The sequence below is a fragment of the Convolutriloba macropyga genome, chromosome 6 (genome assembly GCF_964194025.1).
Source record: "Convolutriloba macropyga chromosome 6, txConMacr16.3, whole genome shotgun sequence".
Lineage (NCBI taxonomy): Eukaryota > Metazoa > Xenacoelomorpha > Acoela > Convolutidae > Convolutriloba > Convolutriloba macropyga.
Genome location: NC_134473.1, coordinates 12,105,621 through 12,126,343, shown reverse-complemented (window position 1 = coordinate 12,126,343; position 20,723 = coordinate 12,105,621). Strand labels below are relative to the sequence as shown.

The 20,723-nt window shown below is 34.9% G+C and overlaps 1 protein-coding gene across 2 annotated transcripts; it reads left to right on the top strand.

Moving 5' to 3' along the window:
• Positions 1–5,649: 5,649 nt before the first annotated feature.
• LOC142340778 (uncharacterized) lies at positions 5,650–14,290 on the top strand. Of its 2 annotated transcripts, XM_075391484.1 has the most exons (4): positions 5,650–5,780; positions 9,900–9,988; positions 12,833–12,883; positions 13,826–14,290. In XM_075391484.1, exons 2-4 carry the CDS (start codon positions 9,976–9,978, stop codon positions 14,116–14,118), a joined length of 357 nt encoding a protein of 118 aa, XP_075247599.1. In that variant the 5' UTR covers positions 5,650–5,780; positions 9,900–9,975; the 3' UTR covers positions 14,119–14,290. The 2 variants fall into 2 exon arrangements, with proteins under 2 accessions (XP_075247599.1, XP_075247600.1); XM_075391485.1 differs by lacking the exon at positions 5,650–5,780 and having other exon boundaries at positions 9,876–9,988.
• Positions 14,291–20,723: the final 6,433 nt, after the last annotated feature.

The following is a 20,723-nucleotide window of genomic DNA, read 5'->3' as shown; positions in this document are numbered from 1 at the left end:
ACTCATGGAAATTAAGTGCATTAGGTTATTGCTTTCGGCTGCCTTCGACGTCGTTTCAATCCATTAACAACTCGTTTTGTCGATAAGCAGTAGTTTAAATGTACATCTTAGGTGCTTAAGTAGGTTATAATTGTAAGTTAGGTGCTTTAATGGTAGCAGGAAGCTCGGGCAAAGAAGACAATATTTGCAGATCATTTTCAGACGCAACTAGAGTCAACAAAATTAGCCTTCTGAAAGGATCAGCCTCCAAAAAAATTTACCAACTACCAATACTTCCACGAAAGTAAAAAAAATTTTATAAAAATTGAAAAATGAATTTTTTTTGTATAACGAAAAGGGTGTCTTCGAAGTTACCATTGCTATCAGTGTCAACTTCAAATGAATTTTCCACAATGGATGTTTTGCCAGCAAACGCCAGCTTCGAAGAAAACTATTACAAACAAAAATAATGGACAACACAAATAATTATTGGCAAAAAGAGAACAATTTTTTAATATTGTCATTGAGAGTAAGTAGCATTAAAGTCAGTAAAACGCGCGGCCAAAACCTGAATTGTTCAACACTTATTCCTCTATCTACCATAAACAGATTATGTTAACATTTAAAAAAATCAAAAAAATTGCGTGACCACGTAACCTAAATAACAACAAATCCAGGCAAAAATCAGAAGTTGCAAAACAGCCGAAAACAAATGGAATAGAAAACAATTAAACTATTAGCAATAAAACTAAACAAATTTGGTTTTTTGTATCTAGATTAGTTTTATTGTACCTAAATTAGACACAATTAATCCTAATTGGAGAGCAAATGATACCTATCATTAATCTAAGTTATTTTTGAAAAACAGCCGTGACAAAATTGTAAAAGCTGTAGCTTTGAAATGAAAAATTTAGATGAACTAAAACATGGCTAACAGAGAACTCAAAGAGATCAAACATTATTGAGATTAAGCGAAAGAACAACAAAAATAACAAAAAATTTTGGCAAAATCCTATAAAAAAAACAAAAAAATCTTTTTATATTGATTTCATTAGAGAGCCACTTAGAGGTATCCATAATGAGACTAAGTGACAGATAATAAAACAACAAAAGGTAGAGAAAGCCTAAAATTTTTTTTTACTTTTTCGGAAAACAATGTGTCTATGCCATTGACAACATTAAATTCAACTTTAATGAACACAAATTTCATAAATGCTTTAAAAGAGCCATTGAGGATTGTCATTAATGAGAATGCACAATAACAACAAAAAGTTGTTAAAAGAAAAAATTACTTTCTTTTCAAGAAGTAAGTGTCAAAATCTTTGAGAACCATTGAGTGCCTTTTTAAGGGTTGAAAGAAGTATTGATTATAATGTTTCAGCATACGAATTGCCTTTTAAAAGTATCATTCAGATAACGAAAAGAAAAACAGCAAAAACAGAAGTCAAATTTCCGGACGTGAAAAAAGTTTTGCTCTCAAAAACCGAAAATCTGTTCGAACAACATTCTTTAATAATATTTTGAAAAAATATTGCGCATTTTAACTTTAACTACTCATTTTTCGCGTCTCGTACTACATTGTGACTAAATTTACGCCTCAATTTTGACTTTTCACTGAGAAGAGGAGATCAAAAAAGAGTGAAACGAACTTAGCAGGACAATCCTTGAATTACAATCCGAAGAATTGAATTATTCAGGACACGACTCTTAAAATTGTAACGACGCGGTCAAAAAAGAAACCAACACCCTCAGCACTATGCGATAAAATTCACTTTAAATCTAAAAATAATTCCATTTTTTTCAAGATTTATTGTTTAAGAAAACTGTAACAAGATCAAAACTTCGACTGTACGTTCCATTAGAATTGAAACACAAAAGAACCCTTTTGTGGAAATTTTTTGTCAGAAACCAGATAAGACGCAAAAACTAAAGATATTGGCAACAATTCTCTGTTAGTGGCGTGGCGTAAAGATAACAAAACCTGAAACCTACATGCAAATATCTTTAACTACAGCATACTATAGAACTTTAGAAGTCATACAACACTTTCTAATAGCCCAAAAAAAGAACTGTTACTTTTGAGACTAACCATAAGACCGCATTAGAAACACCAAAAGAAACAAAAATAAATAAAAACTTTCAATTTTTTGAAAAGAAACTGCAAAAATGAAAAAGCTACTGTTAAAAAGTCAGGCTAACAAATAGGTCCAATTGATCTTCATGCAAGGAAACGTGTCATTTTTAAGACTAATCGATAACACCAAACTCTGGGCGAATTTCGCTGAAAACTGAAAAGCTCTCTGAAACTTTTTAAAAGCAAATAATTTTAGAAATTACGAGAGCAACAGCCACGCACTGACTCAATTATTTCCATTACAATAGTCCAAAGCAACAACCAGATGAGATCCATTAGTAAAGTCCTAAGGTGATAAAACATCAATAAGTACAACGAATACAGGCAAAAGACAAAAATTACTAACTTTCACTATTTTCATTGAAAAAGTAAATTTTCTGCAAAGTAACACCGTTATAAAAAGAAAAAACTAAGAGCTGAAACAATTATTTCGTTCAATTGAGGCGCCGTTAGCAACAAATGAGATTTTTCATTATTGCAACTAAGAAGTAAAACAAAAAAGTTAACATAGGAAACAGGTAAACCCTATTATTTGACAATGTTTCTTGAAAACAATTAGTGTCAAGGACTTAGAAAGTTTTAGCTTGAAACTGATACTACGAAATCAGTTGACTTTACTATAAACTTTCCTATCACCCTATTGCATCTATTCTTAAAAATATTGACTAAACACAATCAAAGTACAACAAATGCTTTCAAAATCAAAAATTCAAAAAAAAATTATGAGACTAAATAGTGTAAAAGTCAAGTGTCAAATGACATCGAACCAATAATTAAATTCACATGGGCCTCCTCAGTGGCCAGTAAGAGCTGTTAATAATCATACAAAGTGATAATATAACAAAAACAGCAATAGAAAAAGGGCAACAGTACTCAAGAGAAGAAACACTGAAAACAGAAGTCAAATTGCAGCATGTAAAATGATTAAAAAAAACAAAACTTCTCGCCGCTCAATTTTTCATGTACGTTAAATTAAAAATCAAGCTCCAAACCTACTTGCTTTTCGCTCCATTTACTGCTCCAGCGTTATTAAAATCACCACAAATATGAGTTCGCACTGACGTGAAAAAAACCAAATAAATGTGAACAGACCTTCAAAAAATTTTGCAGAAAAAAGTCAATGAATTGAAAGGAAAACCTAGAACTACTATATCTGACCAGCAGATTAAGTGAACAATGCCGAACAAAAGACAAACAGTTTCAAAAGTTCAGAAACTAAAATTTTCAAATTAAACTATATTAGAATTGTTGCTAAAACTCCGTTTACTTGTTCTCATTAACTCAAAAACCCTAAAACAATTAAAGCACGAGCCAGAAATGGCTCCAAAAAAGTCATATAGTTTTATTGGCCACAAAAAGTCTCGAAGAGACCAGAAAAACATGAAAGTTGAAATATTCAAAATTAAGATTTTCAAGATTTAATGAGAGTTTCTAAATTTTGCTATATTTTTTATGTTCGCAACCTTGTTTTGTTTCTCGGGTTTGCCCAGTAACACATCTTCAAGAGCTAGAAAAGTCTGTGGAATTTTGTTATTTTGATACTTCTGATTCGTTCCATTGTCCCGAGTAAATATCCAGCATCTCAATTCCAGTTGCAGCACTTCAAATTCAGTTGCCCAAAAAATTGATAAACTTGGAATATTATAGAAATTTTCTTAGAAAATTTGAAAAAAAGTTTTTACAGAAAAATTGCAAAATTTCGTGTTATTAAAACGCTGAAATTCATTCCATTGCCACTTGCAACTATCCAACAACTTATTATCATACCCTAGAGTTCCTTGGTCTGTGAGGTTGCAAAAACTCAAAAAAAGGTCAACAGTTTTTTTTAAAAAAAATTGAAAGCCATTGCAAAAACTGGTATAATTTTGAGTGTTTATATTTGCGGTGCCGAAACCTAAAGCTCAAATAAAGATCTTTAAAAGTAATTATGTCTAACGAAAGACCTTTATCATCTCTGACAGACATCAACTTAAGACTGGCCCAACCAAAATCTCCAAATTTGCACCACTCAATGCTCTTGAGGGACTACTGAAGCAAGCAGCTATTGACGAGTTACAACTGTTCTAATGCCCTAAATACATTAACGGCTCCCCGTCTGGGATAACTCACTACCCTCACTTTTTTAAATATCGAATGATAACCCCGTCTTTCTCTATGCCACTATTTCATACTACTAACAGCAACCTGTTCTCAGCTTTATTTTCTTCTTTTCCGCATATTCCAGACTGATAGGTTTTTCAGCATGAATGCCCCTCTTGACAAATATGGCCACTTTTTCTTGTCTGAAACTTCTACTTCTGGTATCAATATTGCAGCCAAGTTTTGTCAGGCTGTTATCAATCTTATGCAATGATTATATGAGCGACATCCTTACAGAGGCAGGGGATCAAGAAACCAATCTTTGCCGTGTGAATCAGGCACCTTATCTCTCGTCAATCACTCCTTTTTTGACAACTTTCTTAGCAAAATCATGGTATAAATTATAAACTTGTTCGATATACTTTTCTAAAATCATGTAAAGGCGCTAAATGCTCTGATTTTTTGAAAATTCAGCGCCTTATAAATGCGCTGAACTTAAGAAATGCACTGACTCTTCAAAAAGTTCAGCTATTTTTCTCGCGTTGCCTGAGACTCGTCCCCTGCTGTACTGTTTGTTAGTCGTCACCAAATCCCCTGTGCCATTAAAGTCTGATTATTTAGTTAAATTGAGAAACTGTTTTGCTAGAAATGCGCTGAAAAGTGCTGAAATGCACTGAATTTATAAAAAGAAATACGCTGATAGTTCAGCGCATTTCTTACCTAATTTCAGCGCATATATGCGGGTTTCAAATAAAAAAATGGTTAGCTAGTTTCAGGGCAAAAACAACATAATAATAAGCTGAAGTTAACCAAAGCTGCTTATTACATGAAACTTAAATGGTGATCATGCGCTTAAATTTCAAAGTTCCAGTACAATCCGAAAGTTTCAGCGCAATTTATTATGGCTTCAGAGCCTTTCTTAAATAGTTTTAGCATATTCAGCACATTTCTTACAATAAAATGAGCTGAAACGGGTCGGAAATCTTGACCTGGAAGTGAGTAGAATCAGTTACAAAGTTCCATGGCCACCACTGAAAACGGATTACACTCACTATAAGGGGAAATTTTGACAACCGCATTTCAGTTTCGTTGCCAGGTAAATTACGTTGTTTTACGACTCAGGGGCCGCTTGATTGTGGATGCTTTCGTGCTTTGGTCCATTTGGAATGCCATTTTAGTTATGAAACCTCTGTGGAATAAATATTGGACAATACAATCACCTAACCATATGGTCTTCTCACCAGCAATTACGTCACTGCCAAGTTGAAATTCATTATAGATTTAATACCCAGAAAACTGAAAAATATCCATTTTAACTGGTTGTTATACGAGCAAACTTCAATTATTATTCCTAAACAGATGGTTTTTAAACAGATCGGAGTTATTTTTCGTGTCTAAATTTAATTGACCAATTTTGAAATTATTCATTATAACACGTTGTAACCAATTGTATTCATTGTCAAGTACAACTAAATTGTAGCAACCCAATTACAACTCAATTGTAACCTTTGTCCGGTCGACACAATAATTAAAAAGTTTTTTGTTCTCCATATCGCATTCATTCAATTTCAAAACGGTGTTAAATACAGTCAGTAATTCATTAGCCATTGCTTCGACTATTCACACAGAAGTTTACTGAACACCATTATACACACTTCAAAAATTTTCTACTGAGTGTAGAAATTCAAACCTAGCATTAAATTTACGGAAAAAATTTGAACAGCGTATAGTCTTTAAACAGTTTGCACAAAAAACTAACTTTTTGTCAGAGCTTTAGTGGGAAGTTAGCAATTCAAGCTTGTGGCGGATAAAGTGAGATTAGTACCTCACTTTTTAATCAACAATTTTGTTTCTGCCTTTAAGGAAAAGTCTCTTAAAATTGTTATTTTTTCCGAAATGTTCTGTTTTTCGGATATACTAGCCCTTCTCAACAGCGTTCTTCTAAATATTCTACTCACTATGACTAGTGGGGGGTGACTTAATTTCTCTTAACAGAAACAAAAAATTGATTTATTACAGATGCAATATTTGTTTTCAGTCGTTGAAAAAAATGAGTTAATGAAAAACCAAATTATAAGCCCTGGCTATCCTAGCTCTCTTATACTGGTGTTTTGCAATTTTTATTGCATTTCTGGCGTTTTAACGCCTCTCATACGGGCGCTCCAACATTATTCTTCGAATTAAATCTAGATTACCCCGAAAATCGATTAATTTTGCTTATTTTCTCACAACAGTGATAATACATGGTAACATTTTCTCGACTAACGTCGCTGTTCATCATGATAAAAAATGAAAAAAAAAACAATTTTCAACAAAAGTGACCAAAAGTGCATGAACTTTGTAACTCAGTTTGACAACGAGAGCTATTCTTTTCCATAACTGAAGGAAAAACTTTCCATTAAAAAATGCTCGAAAGGCTCTTTTCGCTTTGTCTAAATTTTGATTCCCTAATGGATAAAACGTTTATTCACGAGCAAACTCGTAAATAAAAGTTTTCTTGAGAGCCATTATTCTTCAGAGTTTCTGTTTTTTTTTGTTTTGTCGACAATTTTTCAACAGTAGGAAGCAGAGTCATTTGTTTGACATATATGACATTGAACTGTGGATCAGTGAAAATAAAAATGTTTACAGATGGCCAAGAAAATCTAAAGTCTTACGACGTTCAAATGTGAAGAAAAGCTTATCAGACTTAAATTATCATTTGGCGAAAAAAAATTTCTTTAGAGGATCAATCAAATTGTATTAAAATTAGATCAACAACTCAGTTTCTTCTGAGAAGTTTTGGTGAGTTTAATTCTGTAGCGAAACAAATCAAATTGATGAAATGATTATATTCGCTCACTTCTGCTCCGTTGAAGAAACTGTTCGATTGATAAAAATGATTTGATCAAAAAATTATCAAAGCACAATTGAACTGAAAAAAGAGTTCGGCGATTTAGAATTTATTGTTTTTGTTCCGAACCACCTTAGTGAGGAAGGAACTATATGCTCAAAAGGGGTGTTCATTTCAGCTGATTATGGACGATCAACATCTTCATTCTACAGAGTTGCGAATGGTATCGTTAGAAAACCCGTAGAGCAAATCATATATAATTGAAAAGTTTTCATTTCATTTTTTTTCTAAAAATTTCGTGAACCTTCCAATTCTTTTATACGCTTTTCAGAAATTTTGTTCAAATTTTTGTCAGTAAAGATGAGAGTTGTTTAAACTGTTGACACAAAACTCTAATGGTTTTGCCTACAAACATGGAGGATGGTTGCCAATTTGTTTGCTCTTACCACTTTATCTCAAATTCTTGTTAGTTTTTGAAAATGCACCACTGTTTTACCAAAAATGGCTCCAAATAGGCTTCGTTAGCCATTTTTTCTTTCAAATTTTTCAAAAATAGACCTTAAAATTACTTGAGTAATTGCCAAAAAAGTTTAGCAATTCCTCAGATTCCGCTGAAAGTGTTCTGTGATTTTTCGACTTTTCAAAGTAAAGTTGCTAATTTCTGTTGCCTTTTCAATTGATCACAATTATAGCAGGTCCCGATGGCTTTAAAAGAAACGCCAGTTGAGTCGATATAATGCTTTAATAAAACGCACGTGCTTTTAACAACGATGAACCGTTTTCTGGTTTTTATGCAAAGATTATGGGAATTTTTTACTTTATTTACTGTGTTTTATTTACTAAATATCATTTTTGTGATCGTATCAGATATTTTGGATATTCACATGTCTAAAAGGCTTCCTTTGAACAAATAAATTGAATTTTTAATGATATCAGTGGATAACTAATCGTTTTAATGACTATATAAAAATCGCTTTGAAGGACACTTTTAAGTTTTGCCTCTTTTTGTTTTTCTTTTTGACCATCATCATTGAAACATCTCACCCCATTTCAGGTAAAAAAACTGATGTTTTTTTGGCGTTGATTCTAAATGTATTCATATATATTTATAGATTATGAGTTTTTTCTTGTGGTTTTTGATGGTGGTTCTTTTTTGTATCTTTTTGTCTCTTTGCACAGTCTCTCCAAATTAAAATTCATTTGTGACTCAAATAGTTACTATCAAACTTTTCAGTAGATAACTTATGCTTTTAGTGGCTTCAACACTAAGTTTCCGTAACATTCTCTTCTTCGAGATCTATCTGCATTCGTTGTTACTTTGTAGTCTGGACACCTAATCCCTACAAAAAATGTAAAACTGGCTTTCTAAAGTGTTACAAAATAATTCTTTTAGTTAACTATGGTTGTTATTGTTGTTATGGTTGTTATGACGTTTGAAACTACTTGGTTTAGAAAAAATCATAGAAAACCTAATTTTGTTTTTCTTTTAACTTACTACCGCCATTCTGTACCATAGTCGCACTAAGCACAGCATGCATCTTCTTTCTAGAGAAAAAATTAATCTTAATAGCGTTTGTTTTATTATATTTAAGAAATTTTGGCTCTGATACTTCGAGTTTTTATTTGAAAAATGTGGCATCAGGATATCTGTCCTGTTAGAGTTTTATTCGTTTTTTGTCATGTCAATAATGACGGTTTCCATTGGTTAAGATAAACAGAGCAATTGACTATAAATGATTTTATTAGTGATCAACTTATAGTTTTGACGGACTTGACACCGTTTTATCCAAGGTTTCAGCGAATGTTCGAGTTTTGGGTATTTTTGTTGCAACTGTTTTTTGTCGTATGACATGTTCATGATGATGAGTTGTCCCAATGACTTCTTATGGATGTATAAAGATTTTAGCCCAAAAATTTCAATTTAAAGCTATTGGTTTTATTGAGGATAAAAATAATTGTTTTAGAAAATATCAAATTATATTTGAAACTTTGCCCTTTTGATATTTTTCTGTTGGTTTGTTACCGAGTCTCATCTGCTTTGAAGAGAAATAAACGCAGATTTGTTTTGTTTAGTTTTTACTTGCTGCTATTTTTCTTTCTTGGATAATCATTATTTACCTTTTGTTGTCAAACAATTTAGGTATGTTTGAGTTTTTTCTCTTCCTCAATTGGTAGACAATTATGTTCAAAATTTGGACAAGCAAGCCGGGTTGGAACATAATGCGCAATCGCACATTACAGAGCGTCCCTGTCAGAAAACTACTTAATAGATTGAAACTAGTTTGAAATATTGTAGTCCAATAGAAATTCAACAATGATTCTCCATTCAAAAATTGAGCAATCCTGATTAGCTTTATGTTTTACACTCCACGAATATGAAATAACAATAAGTTTTTAATTCTAGCTTAAGAAATTCTAGCTTAAGTGATTACTTCGGTAAAATTTTACACAAACATAAAATTAATTGTTCAGATTCATTTTCTTTCAATGTAAAAATGTAATTAGGTTGCTTTTGTTTCCAATGGGTTTTCTCGAAATAAAAAAACAGAACTTCTTTCGTCCACTTCCATTTTGCAGAGCGAGCACTTTTCATTTTTTGACCTGCAAATTGACTTTGAAACACCAAAAGATGAACCATATTGTTCAAAACTAAGCAATCTACCTAAGCAATCTACTGGAACTATTGATAGTTATAATCAGGAACAAAGCCTCAGATGGAGATTGATGTTTCCAATATTCCTAACAATTTATGGTCGGGTTTTTACAGTAGTTTACATTCATCAACCTGTAAGTAAAAAAATTACCAATGGTCAAAAATAGAAGAGCTTAACTTTTCATATGCGAATATAGTCGGAGCAATGTGCCAAATTTAAGAAAACTTAAAAAGTACGAAGAGGAACACAATTTATTTGTGAAAAGAACAATTATCAACAAGAAAAGAAGAGACAAAATGGTATCAGCTGGTGAGTAACAATATACATTACATACATACTCGCGGAGTAACCACTCAGGGTGTTTCAGTACTGAAACACTGTCATTTCCGAACTTCTCTTAGACTGTTTCCTGCTTTTCCATTCTCTGTTCGTGTCAGTAAATAACAATGCCCAGTCTGATTTTTCAGTAATGATTGTATTCTGAAGTTAGCATGATTTTACTTTATCCACAACTATGAAACATTTCAGTTGAATTAACATTCTAGTTTTTTTGCGTAATAATGTGTATGATTTATGGCATGAAACTTAGGGATTCCCAGGTTGAGGTGCCATCCGGAAGTGACCTCTGGTCAGATCGTACCAGACGAAAGTAACCTCAGATCAGAGCATCCCAGACCAAAGTGTCCACTGATAAGACCCAATTTCGCTCGAAATCTTCCATGATCAGACTAATATGCGCTTGAAACCGCCTCTGATCAGACCAACAAAAGCGGAAATGACCTCTGATAAGAGCATTACCATCCGAAGGTGACCTCTGATCAGAACATCCCCAGACCGAAGTGACCTCTGATCAAACTATTTTGCTCTCGAACCAAATCCCGGACCCTGTAATTTTGGTTTGGAAACACACCGTGTGCGTTGAACTTGGATCTGATCAGAGGTCACTTCCCTCTGGCGCCTCAACCTGGGCATGGTCACAAGGCATGGTATGTTTTTGAAAACTCAATAGAAAAAATTTACTTGACAGCTCTATTGTTGTCTGGATGAATAAATGTCAGAAAAATAAATGATTCAGAATTTAATTTTAATTTGAAGCTATCATTATTTTGTTCACCCTTCAATAAGATGCCATAGGCTAAATTTTGGAACTGTAATCGGATTCTAGTTTTAACGATCTTCAGCTTATAAACTCGATTGAACCAGGGCCGCATATGATTCTCATGACATAAAATGAAAACAAGTCCTGTCCGAGATGTGGAATTAAAATCTTTCCGAGAAATCCACATTTTATTTGGAAGTTCCTTCATAGATAAATTTTATAAAGATAATCTAATTTATTTTATATTTTCAGTTCAATATGTCCATGCGACAATGACAAAATGGCAAAACAAACTCCAGCAAAAAATTTTAATGAAAAATTACATATCATTTTGTTCACGTAGAAGAAAATGTCAAAGAAGGCATGACATTTCCAAAAAATGAGATATTTCCAATAGTTAAGAAAAATCTATAAGTCCAGAAAATCTATAGGTTAAACTAATACGTTAGAGTTACCCAGGAACGAGCATGTATCTGAGTAATCGACAATTGAAGCAGCATTCGAACAAATGTCGGAGCCATATTCGCGTCTAAATCGAGAATTGATGATCCAGTTTTGATTATGGAATAGACATCGAAAAATTTTAGCCAAATAGTCATTCAGGTGAACTGATTACTGAAGATGAGCTCTTTTCACCAATTTTGAAAAATCTCTTATAAAATTTGTAAAATTTAATAAATTCAATCAATTATTGTTGCCACGATATTGAGACTATGTGAAGAGTGGCGAGGAAAAAGTGACAAAAAACGATGGTGAAATCAACTGCAGTGTCTAATTTACGCAACTGCTGTGGTCGCAACCAGAGTTAAATCAAAACATTACTTGATGGTTTTATGACCTTTCCGAAAATACTCACCGCCTGAGCTTGACACTTCTAGATTGCAACAAAACCCGCTGCTTGGCCCAGGTGTCACCTCTAATCTACCCCTAATTAGTGGGGATTGAATGTAATGCTTATTCCACTCATATTTACCGAAGAATTGATTTTAAGAGTATAATTTCAAAAAATACACTAAATTAAAGCTCTTTTCTCCACTCGTTTTACACTTTTTGCAAGAGTATAATGTAGTGTGGACTGTTACAAACTCATAAATGTATAGGAAAATAGCAAAGAAGGCATGAAATTTCCAAAAAAAGAGAAATTTTTTATTAGTTGAGAAAATTGTTAAATCCAGAAATTCAGTAAGTTAAAATAATACGTTATAGTTACTCAGGAACGAATATGTAGTTGAGCAATTGACAATTGAAGCAGCATTCGAACAAACACCGGAGCCATAATTGCGTCTAGTAGGAGAATTGATGATCGAGTTTTGATTATGGATTAGAAAACGAAAAGTTCTAGCCGAATAGTCATTCAGGTGGGCTGATTACCGAAGAGAAGCTCTTCACGCCTATTTTGAAAAATCTTTTAGAAAATTTAGAACGTTTAATAAATTTAATCAACCAGTGTTGCCACGATCACGGTTACATTACTTGGCGATGAGTGACAGTCTCTCTTTTCTACTAATAATTACAATATGGAGACTAAGTGAAGAGTGGCAAGGAAAGGCGGTGGAAAACGATGGTGAAATCAACTCAGGTTTAGTCCAAATTATGCAACTGTTGTAGTCGCGACCAGAGTTGAATTAAAACATTACCACAGTTTTTATGACCTTCTCGAAGTTACTCAGCGACTGATTTTGAAACTTCTGGATTGCGATAAAAACCGCTTCCCGGGCCGAGGTCTCACCCTTAATCCATCCCTAATTAGCGGGGATTAGAGTGTGATGAATATTCCACTCTTATTTACCGAAGAAATTATATATATATATATATTTTTTTTTAAAAAACTAAACTGAATTTACGCTCTTTTCTCCGCTCGTTTTACACTCTTTGCAAAAGTGTAATCTAGGGTGGACTGTTAACAACTCTTCCACGCTTAATTAGAATAGAGGCTTATTTTTTTCAATTTTACACTCTTTACACTCATATCCGCGTTATTTTTGGGGAAAATCCTCGGCCCGGGTTGTTAGATAATCATGAGCGCATTCGTGTAACTTCTGTTTTTGTTTCAGTCATGTGTGTGTCTTTTGCTCTCTTTGGAGTGTCACTCGGATACAGAGGAAGTGAGTAATGTAAATAAAGATATTGTCATGAGAATGCGATTGATCATCCCATTTATTCATTATATTATTGTGATGGCCGAGAGGTAAGGTGTGTGATTGACACGCCACAGATTGAAGGTGCAATCACCTGGCTTGGTAAAGCTGTTTGTGTGAGGATGAGCTCTAACTTAACTATAGCTTCAGGTTGACCATAGCCTGACTAATGTTGGCTGCATTGATGGTATCACGTGAAAGTTTCAGACGCAAAAAATGTGACCAAAGTCAGCAAAAAAGTGCAATGCTGCTCATAAAAAAAGAACAGGCTGATATGTGGGGAATAATAAGACAAAGGGCATCTGAGAACAGGCCGCTGTAGCCTAATGCTGTTCCGCTACGATTACGCAGGAACCAAAATTTTTATTAATTATTATTCTATATGTCATGATGCGCGGGTTATTGTTAAACGCTTTCAAAAATTGAGAAGCTTATATCCACTTTCATTTATTGAGACAATTTTCAATTTTTTCATTGCATCCAGGCCTAACAGATGCACTATCAATTTGGTTGAAAATGCCCCCACCTATAGAATTCAAAGGTAAAAAAGAACTGTGGTCAATTTCTTCTATCTCAACATGAGTTATAGCGTTGCCTATAATGAGTTGATCTTTTTTTGTAAAATTTTTCGCTGGCTAGGGCTGTAAAAGTAATGGAGTTTTAGTCTGAGCCAGATGCTCTTAAATGTTAATGAAAAAATTTGAGCTTATTAAAAATTTGTGGCGCCTCCTAAAACAAAATTTGGGGACACAAGGGAGGGGGGGGGGGGGGCATTCGACCCGGGTGCTCTTCCATACCTTGCTTGTTTACAGACAGTTCCAACTAGTCAAATAGAAGCAACCCGTTATGTTTTGCTTTTTGAAAGACACTGACTTTTTTTTACGCCAATTAATTGTTGACACTTTTCAGCCCCTCTTCTGCCGGGGGAGTGGATGAAAGTGGACCCTGAATCTATTCATTCTTCGTATGAAGAGATGGAAGATTCCCTACTCCATGCGAACCTGGTGGGAGACCAGTTGAGGATGCAGGGATGCCAGCCATGGGAGCATTTCTTGGAGGGGGAGTGGTTCAACATCATCAACCCGGATGCCAATGAGATCGTCATCCAGATATACTGTGCCGGCAGAGTCCAGTGGGTCTTCATCGCTGGTATCCCACGGCACACCGCCGATGTGTACACAGTTAACCCGATGATCGCATGAAGAAGAGATCAAGAGGTCAGCTCAGATGAACTTACAGTCAACTATTTTGGAAACTTTCAATGTTTGTAGTTGAGAACGTGAATAAATTACTTGTGTATAAAAAAACAATAAACTGCGGTTAAGGCAATGAAAATTGTTCAAAACTGCTTTCAATTAAATTATTGTACTATTTTATCGTTTTTTAAGGGAAAAACTAGAGAAGAATTCGTTGGGAACCGGGAAATCCAATTAAGATAACTTTTCTCTTGAACCGAGTCGGAATATCCGCGATCTGGCAAAGTTAGCCATATTTTTGTCATTCCTCTATATTTGATTTCGACCTGTGAAAAAAACACGCTCGACCGAAAAAGGTACGAAAAGAACATGAATTACGCCAACTGAACAGAGCACTAACCCAATCTAGGAGTTTGCTCAATTCACCAGCTTATAGTTGCAAAAATGTCCAAGATTAGCATCAAAAACTGTGGAATTATGTAAAAGAAGAATAATGATGAACTATAATGAATTTAGATGTACTTTGACAGCTAAATTTTGGCTCTGAAATTACATCACCAGAAAGAAGTTCAGAAAGAAGATTTGTAAGAGAAAATGTAAATGCGGTTGTCAACCCCCTCATTCCCTTATTCAATAACAGCGGTGAATGCAGTAAAATTGCATAATCTAGCAGTGAGTTTACGTTATTTCATTTCTAATGTTTTCAAAGTGTAGTGTTCCCAAATGAATGATGTTAAATGTGAGGGTTGTTGGCTGGATAATAGGAGTGAAGGGAATTGAGCGGGTGAGGGATACAAGGAGGCTCGGTAATTTGCGTTTGCACATTAAGTTCCGACCCCGCTCATGTACATTTTTCAACTTATTTGTCTACCAAATGAGATTAAAAAATTAACATATCAACATATCGTTCAATTAACTACTAAAACTAAAAAAAACAAAAAAAACAATCTACTCTTGAGGGCCTATGAGACCTGTGGCTACCATAAAATGGCTACCAGAAAAGACTGCAAAAAAATCAATTAGTTAAAAATTTTAATTACGACCAAAACTCCGTGTCCATTTTTTGAAAACCACTAGTAAACAAATCAAAATGGCATGAGATAAAATTTATACTAAGAAGATTAACCGGTACTTGTTTGAAACAAAATCGGGGACTTTTCCTAAATGAGTTTATTAAAACATTGCTTTTTTTAATAAGAAAAATTTAAATTCGAGCTGACTAGAAACAATAGGCATCAATTGAAATCATTGAGAGAGTCTTTTATACCTCAAAATAGAGCGACTGAGGCCTTTCATTATCCAAACTATGTCATACGACTACAAAAAGAACGACAAATACAGGCAAAAACGAAAAAAAATGCACATAAAATTATGCACGAAAACGAAGTCCCCCCAATCAATTAAATATTAAGCTGATCACTAAAAACAAAGAATATCTTCGTCTGCATTTTTTGCAGGTGACAACATTTGTAAATCAAATGACGACGACTATTGTGATAATTTGAAAAGAAAACAAAAACCTACAAAAAAGGGTCAAATATGCAAAAATCACGAAAATTGGTTTTTTGAACACTAGTTGTTCCAAGAAGAAAGACCATTTGAGAAAAAAAACCGTTATGAAGAGCAAATTGTATTTCAATATATTAATGAGAGATGCTTAGCTACAACTTAACAGAAATAAAATTGGCAGATCTCAAAAATCTATCTCTTTTTTTTATTAAAAACAAATATTTTCAAAATTCATAGCCAACAAAAGCTTTGGACTAAAAGAGTAGACAGTTTGTCTTGCAACTACTCAGAAAACTAATTGCGACTGTTTTTAATGAGACTAAATCATAAGACTATAATAAACATTAAATACAAGCTGAACAAACAAGTTTCACGAACAACTTTACGAAACCACAGTTTTGAAGCCATTAAATTTAAAAGATATTAACCGCGAGAAAATAACATCTTCATTTCCATCTCCTTCGATCATCATAATGTCTTTTTGTAACACGACTAACACAAAATGACAACAAAAAGAACCACAAAAACTGAAAATATGTAAACTTCACAAAATTCTTCTGAAACAAATTGTCTAAGCACTGAAAAGCATCATTTAAAACGTTTAAACAACAGAAAAATTATTGTTTGATTGAACACAAGATTAAAAAACTCTAATTATTGAGGCTAATAAACGAAAACTATGCAGCATTGTAAAATACGGAAAAAAACGCAAACCAGAAAAAAAGGGATAAGTTGAAGAAAACTATTACTTTATTTAGAAGTTTAATTCGAAAGTCAAAACAACCATTAGCTATTTACCCATACCAGGGATCAAGTTCATTTGTTTATCTATAGTTGGCCACTACGATCTTTAATTACATATTATTTGGCATATGACAACAAAAATTAACAACAAATATAGGGCGAAAAAAACTCTACCAATTTCTGCAAGAGAACGGTGTCGCAGGCCTTCAAACCATATGTTGAGAAAACAAAAAATATGCTCAGTTTCAAAAGTCGTGAAGCTGTTTTTTCAGCTAGATTGCCAAATAATGTGACGACTTACAAAACAAACGAAAACAACAGCAAAAATAGGCATTCATGCACAAAAATCAGAAAAATTTGTATGAAAACTCGTAGTACCACAAGCAAGAAAGCCTTCGTTTAAAACAATCGGCAACAAAATTAATTTTTAGTCATTACGGAGGAAAAATTGACCTGTATTTACTGAGAATATGCAAAATGTTGACTGCAATAATATAAAAAATTGACATGTTCAAAAAATCACAGCAATTTCCTTAAAACAAATACATTCAATAACATAAGAGACATTAGGTAACAACCAAATGAATATAAAAGGTTCACTTGCACCTCTTAAGGACAAAATTCAGATCTTTGAGTGGTTAAATTTAAAAATCCGACTGCCAAAAGAACAAAAATTGAAGGCAAAAGACAAGAATTCGGTTAAATTTTTCAAAAACTCCGTGTAAAAAACATTTTGTCAGTAACTAACATTAAAAAAACCATTGCAAAATATTTTGGAAAACGGCAGCATCAAAATAAAAACCACAAAGTCTCTGATTCTAAGAATCCATGGTTTTATCGAACCTCTCCCTGAGATTGTCATGCGCCCATCAAACCTACCAAGTGTTCCAAATATTTGCGAATTAGACCAATTGTTGAGCGGAATACTTCAAATAACTTCAAATACTTCAAAAAAAACAACGATGCATTTTGTATAATTATCGAGCTAAATCTGCAAAAAACGGCAAAATTTTATTTCCAGAGGACTTTCATACGGCGCCTAATTGCAACTAGTGCTCTTTTTGAGAGTCTGTTAAGGTTTCTGTTAAAAACTTTAGCTTATTTTGAATTATATTAGCGAAATTGTGCCAAATTTTAGCAAAAATTACTGAAAATGTGAACAAAAACAGTCGAATGTTCACGAAACTTCAAACCTCGATAACTCTCTGTAAAAACGAAAATTGAAAAAATCTTTTTAATTCCGTATTCTACGCTGGACGGGTTTTTTAATGATACCAATCACATTTCTCTACGATGAATTAAGAGAATGTAGATAAGGATTCAATTACATTGTTCTAAACAATTCGTTAATTTTTTTTCAGTTTTAAGTTGCGTGAACAACCAACTCGTTTTGGTTGCGATAAGGACAAAAGTCAATGTTTTTTCAAGTTTCACTTCTGACTTGATTGTTGCACGACATGCTCCAGGGGAAAGAGGAGGCCAACTAACTCATCACAGACGGTTGACCAGATCGTCATAGAGGGTGTAACTTAAGTTGCCTAGAGAACCGTTTCGGAAAAAGGTCAAGAAAAAACGGGAGAATCAGCCAAAACGCGTGCGAGCGCGGAGACCGGGCGAAAGTACGTGCCGTAAGCCGTTTTCACCTTCACCACACCGTGTTGTCCATCTCGTCTAGGGTAGAATTCGAGAACACGTCCAAGGGGCCAAATTCCACGTGGAGTCATATATTTCAGAATCCAAACAATGTCGTTGACTCCCAGCGGTGTTTGTCCACTATCGCTCCATTTGGACCTCTTTAACAGTGTCGGAAGATACTCCTTGACGAGTCGTTTCCAGAAATGGTTGACCATTTGCTGCACATTCTTCCAAGACTTGAAACTGGCGGGTTCTTGGCTGTCAAACTTTCCTGGTGAGAGAGAATTGAACGGTCTGTTGATCAGAAAATGGTTTGGCGTGAGAGGCATTTCATTTTCCGGAATGTCAGCGACAATCGTTAGTGGTCTGGAGTTCAATATAGCTTCTGTCTCGACCAAAATTGTCCTGAACACATCAAGCGACAATCTTCTGGAGCCTACAATGATCAATAGAGTGCGTTTTGCGGTCTGGATCAAGCACTCCCAAATACCACCAAAATGAGGTCCGTAGGGAGGATTGAACTTCCAGGTTGTGTTCGTTGCTGCCATTGCTTTGTAGATTTTGTCGTTGTCGAGACGTTTCACAGATCTTTTTAGTTCCTCAGATGCACCAATAAATGTCTTGCCATTGTCACTGAGCATTGTTGTTGGCTGAAATCTGCGGCCTACAAAACGTCGATAAGCGTTTAGAAAAGTGTCAGTGTTGAGATCGGGACAAGCTTCTAGATGGACACACCTAGTAATCAGGCAAGTGAAGATGAGGCCGTAGTGTTTTTCAATCTGTCCTTTGGCATCTTCTATTTTAAAAGGTCCAAAAAAGTCGACTCCGCTGTTCGCGAAAGGATACTGAGTAGAGTCTGTCGGAAAACGGCAGGCAGGAAGGGGAGCCATGACAGGTTGAATGTTTTGAGCGGCAAATCGTCTGCGGAGAGAACATCGGTACTTTATACTCAAAAGTGTTTTCCTGAGGCCAATGATGTGGTATCTTTGCTGCACAAAAGCTTTCACTGGCTGTGTTCTTTGATGAAGGCAAAGGTTGTGTGCATGCTCTATATAGAGTCTCGCTATCTTGTCTTTTGCGTGCAGTATAATCGGAAATTTCTCGACTTCGAGGTTATCTGGCGCAAATTGCAATCTTCCGCATGACCGAAGCATTTCATTGTTGTCCAACATTGGGTTGAGCGAACGGATTTTGCTCTTTGAATCTATCCTGGAACCACGTTTCAGGGCTTGGATTGTTGAAAAGAAATTTTGCTGCGACATTTTGATCAGCCGATTTTTTGCGAGAATGACGTCTTCTGTTATATACTGCTGATCTTTAGGCCTTTGTTTTCCAATCCGAGAGACCAAATTGAAGACTGTTGCTTAAGTCAGGTGCAACTTGTTCCAAGTTGAGAACCGTGTCGGTCGATTATTTGCTCCGACAAATTGCGTGAAATTTCATGCGTTGCTAACATATGCTCTGGAGAGTTTTCAGGAGCACTGAGCTGTCTTGTTGAAAGACATGCTGGCGCTGTTAGCCACTTGGCTGGTATTTCGTCTGGATTGAGACCACGGGTCCCGTGGTCAGCTGGATTTTCTTTGGCGGTAACGTGTTTCCATTGGTAAGCATCAGTTGATTCAAGGATTTCTTTGAGGCAATTCGCAACAAAAACAGGTTGTTTCTTGGTTGTAGATAACCAGTCAAGTACTACTTGACTATCTGTCCAGAGTGTAGAACGAGTAATGTGAAACGATGACTCTTTCATGATGGTTGAAAGGATGCGCACTCCGATGACTGCGGCTTCCAACTCTAATTTGGGTATGCTGATATGTTTAATTGGAGCAACTTTGCATTTGCCTATTAAGTAACAAGTTTCAACATCAGTGGCTAAGTTAGGAACTGTTTTCAAGTATGCAACGGCTGCAACTGCTACAGCTGAGGCGTCGACAATTACATGGATTTCATTTTCACTTTCTGGTGAATGGCAACTCTTATTGAGAGTTCTGTTCAATGTCAATTCTGGTGAAGAAAAGTATAAGTCCAAATTCTTTTGAATTGGTTTAACTACTTGGGTGGCAATTTGTTCACCCCATTTTTTCTCAAGTTTCCAAAGTTCTTGAAGAACTATTTTGGAACGGATCGTTGATGGTGACATTATCCCAATTGGGTCAAAGATCGAGGAGACAAGACTAAAGATCTTACATTGAGTGTACGCTAAGGCATCTTTTGGGAAATCAGCGAGAGGTTTCATAATAAAACAGTCTTTCTCAAGATTCCATTTAACACCAAGAACTCCAACAATATCTGTCTGTTGTCTTTGTCATCTGGAGGGATTTGGTTTAGGACTATAGAGCTGTTTGAAACAAATTTTGTGAGTCGAAACCCACTTGTTTTTAGACAATGTTTTGTTTCAAGAACTGCCTTACAAGCTTCTTTTTCTGTTGCATGTGATTGGATGTAGTCATCTATGTAAAAGTGCTTTCTGACGGCTTTGAGGGCCTCTGGGAAATGTTGAATGTTCTCTTTGGCACAATGGTTAAGAACGTATATTGCGCACGAAGGCGAGCAATTTGCTCCAAAGATGAGTCTGGTAAATTGGTATTTTTGTATCTGATTGTCTGCTGACCAGAGAAATCGAAGAGCAGATTGATCAATCTGATGGATGGCGATTTGCATTAACATGCCTTCGATGTCCGCAAGGACTGCAACGGGATGTTCTCGAAATCTCATCAGGACACCTA

Excerpts from the sequence above, each read along its gene's own strand:
- LOC142340778 (XM_075391484.1), top strand. Across the intron at positions 12,884-13,825 it reads GTCACTCGGATACAGAGGAA|CCCCTCTTCTGCCGGGGGAG; the intron begins GTGAGTAATGTA and ends GACACTTTTCAG.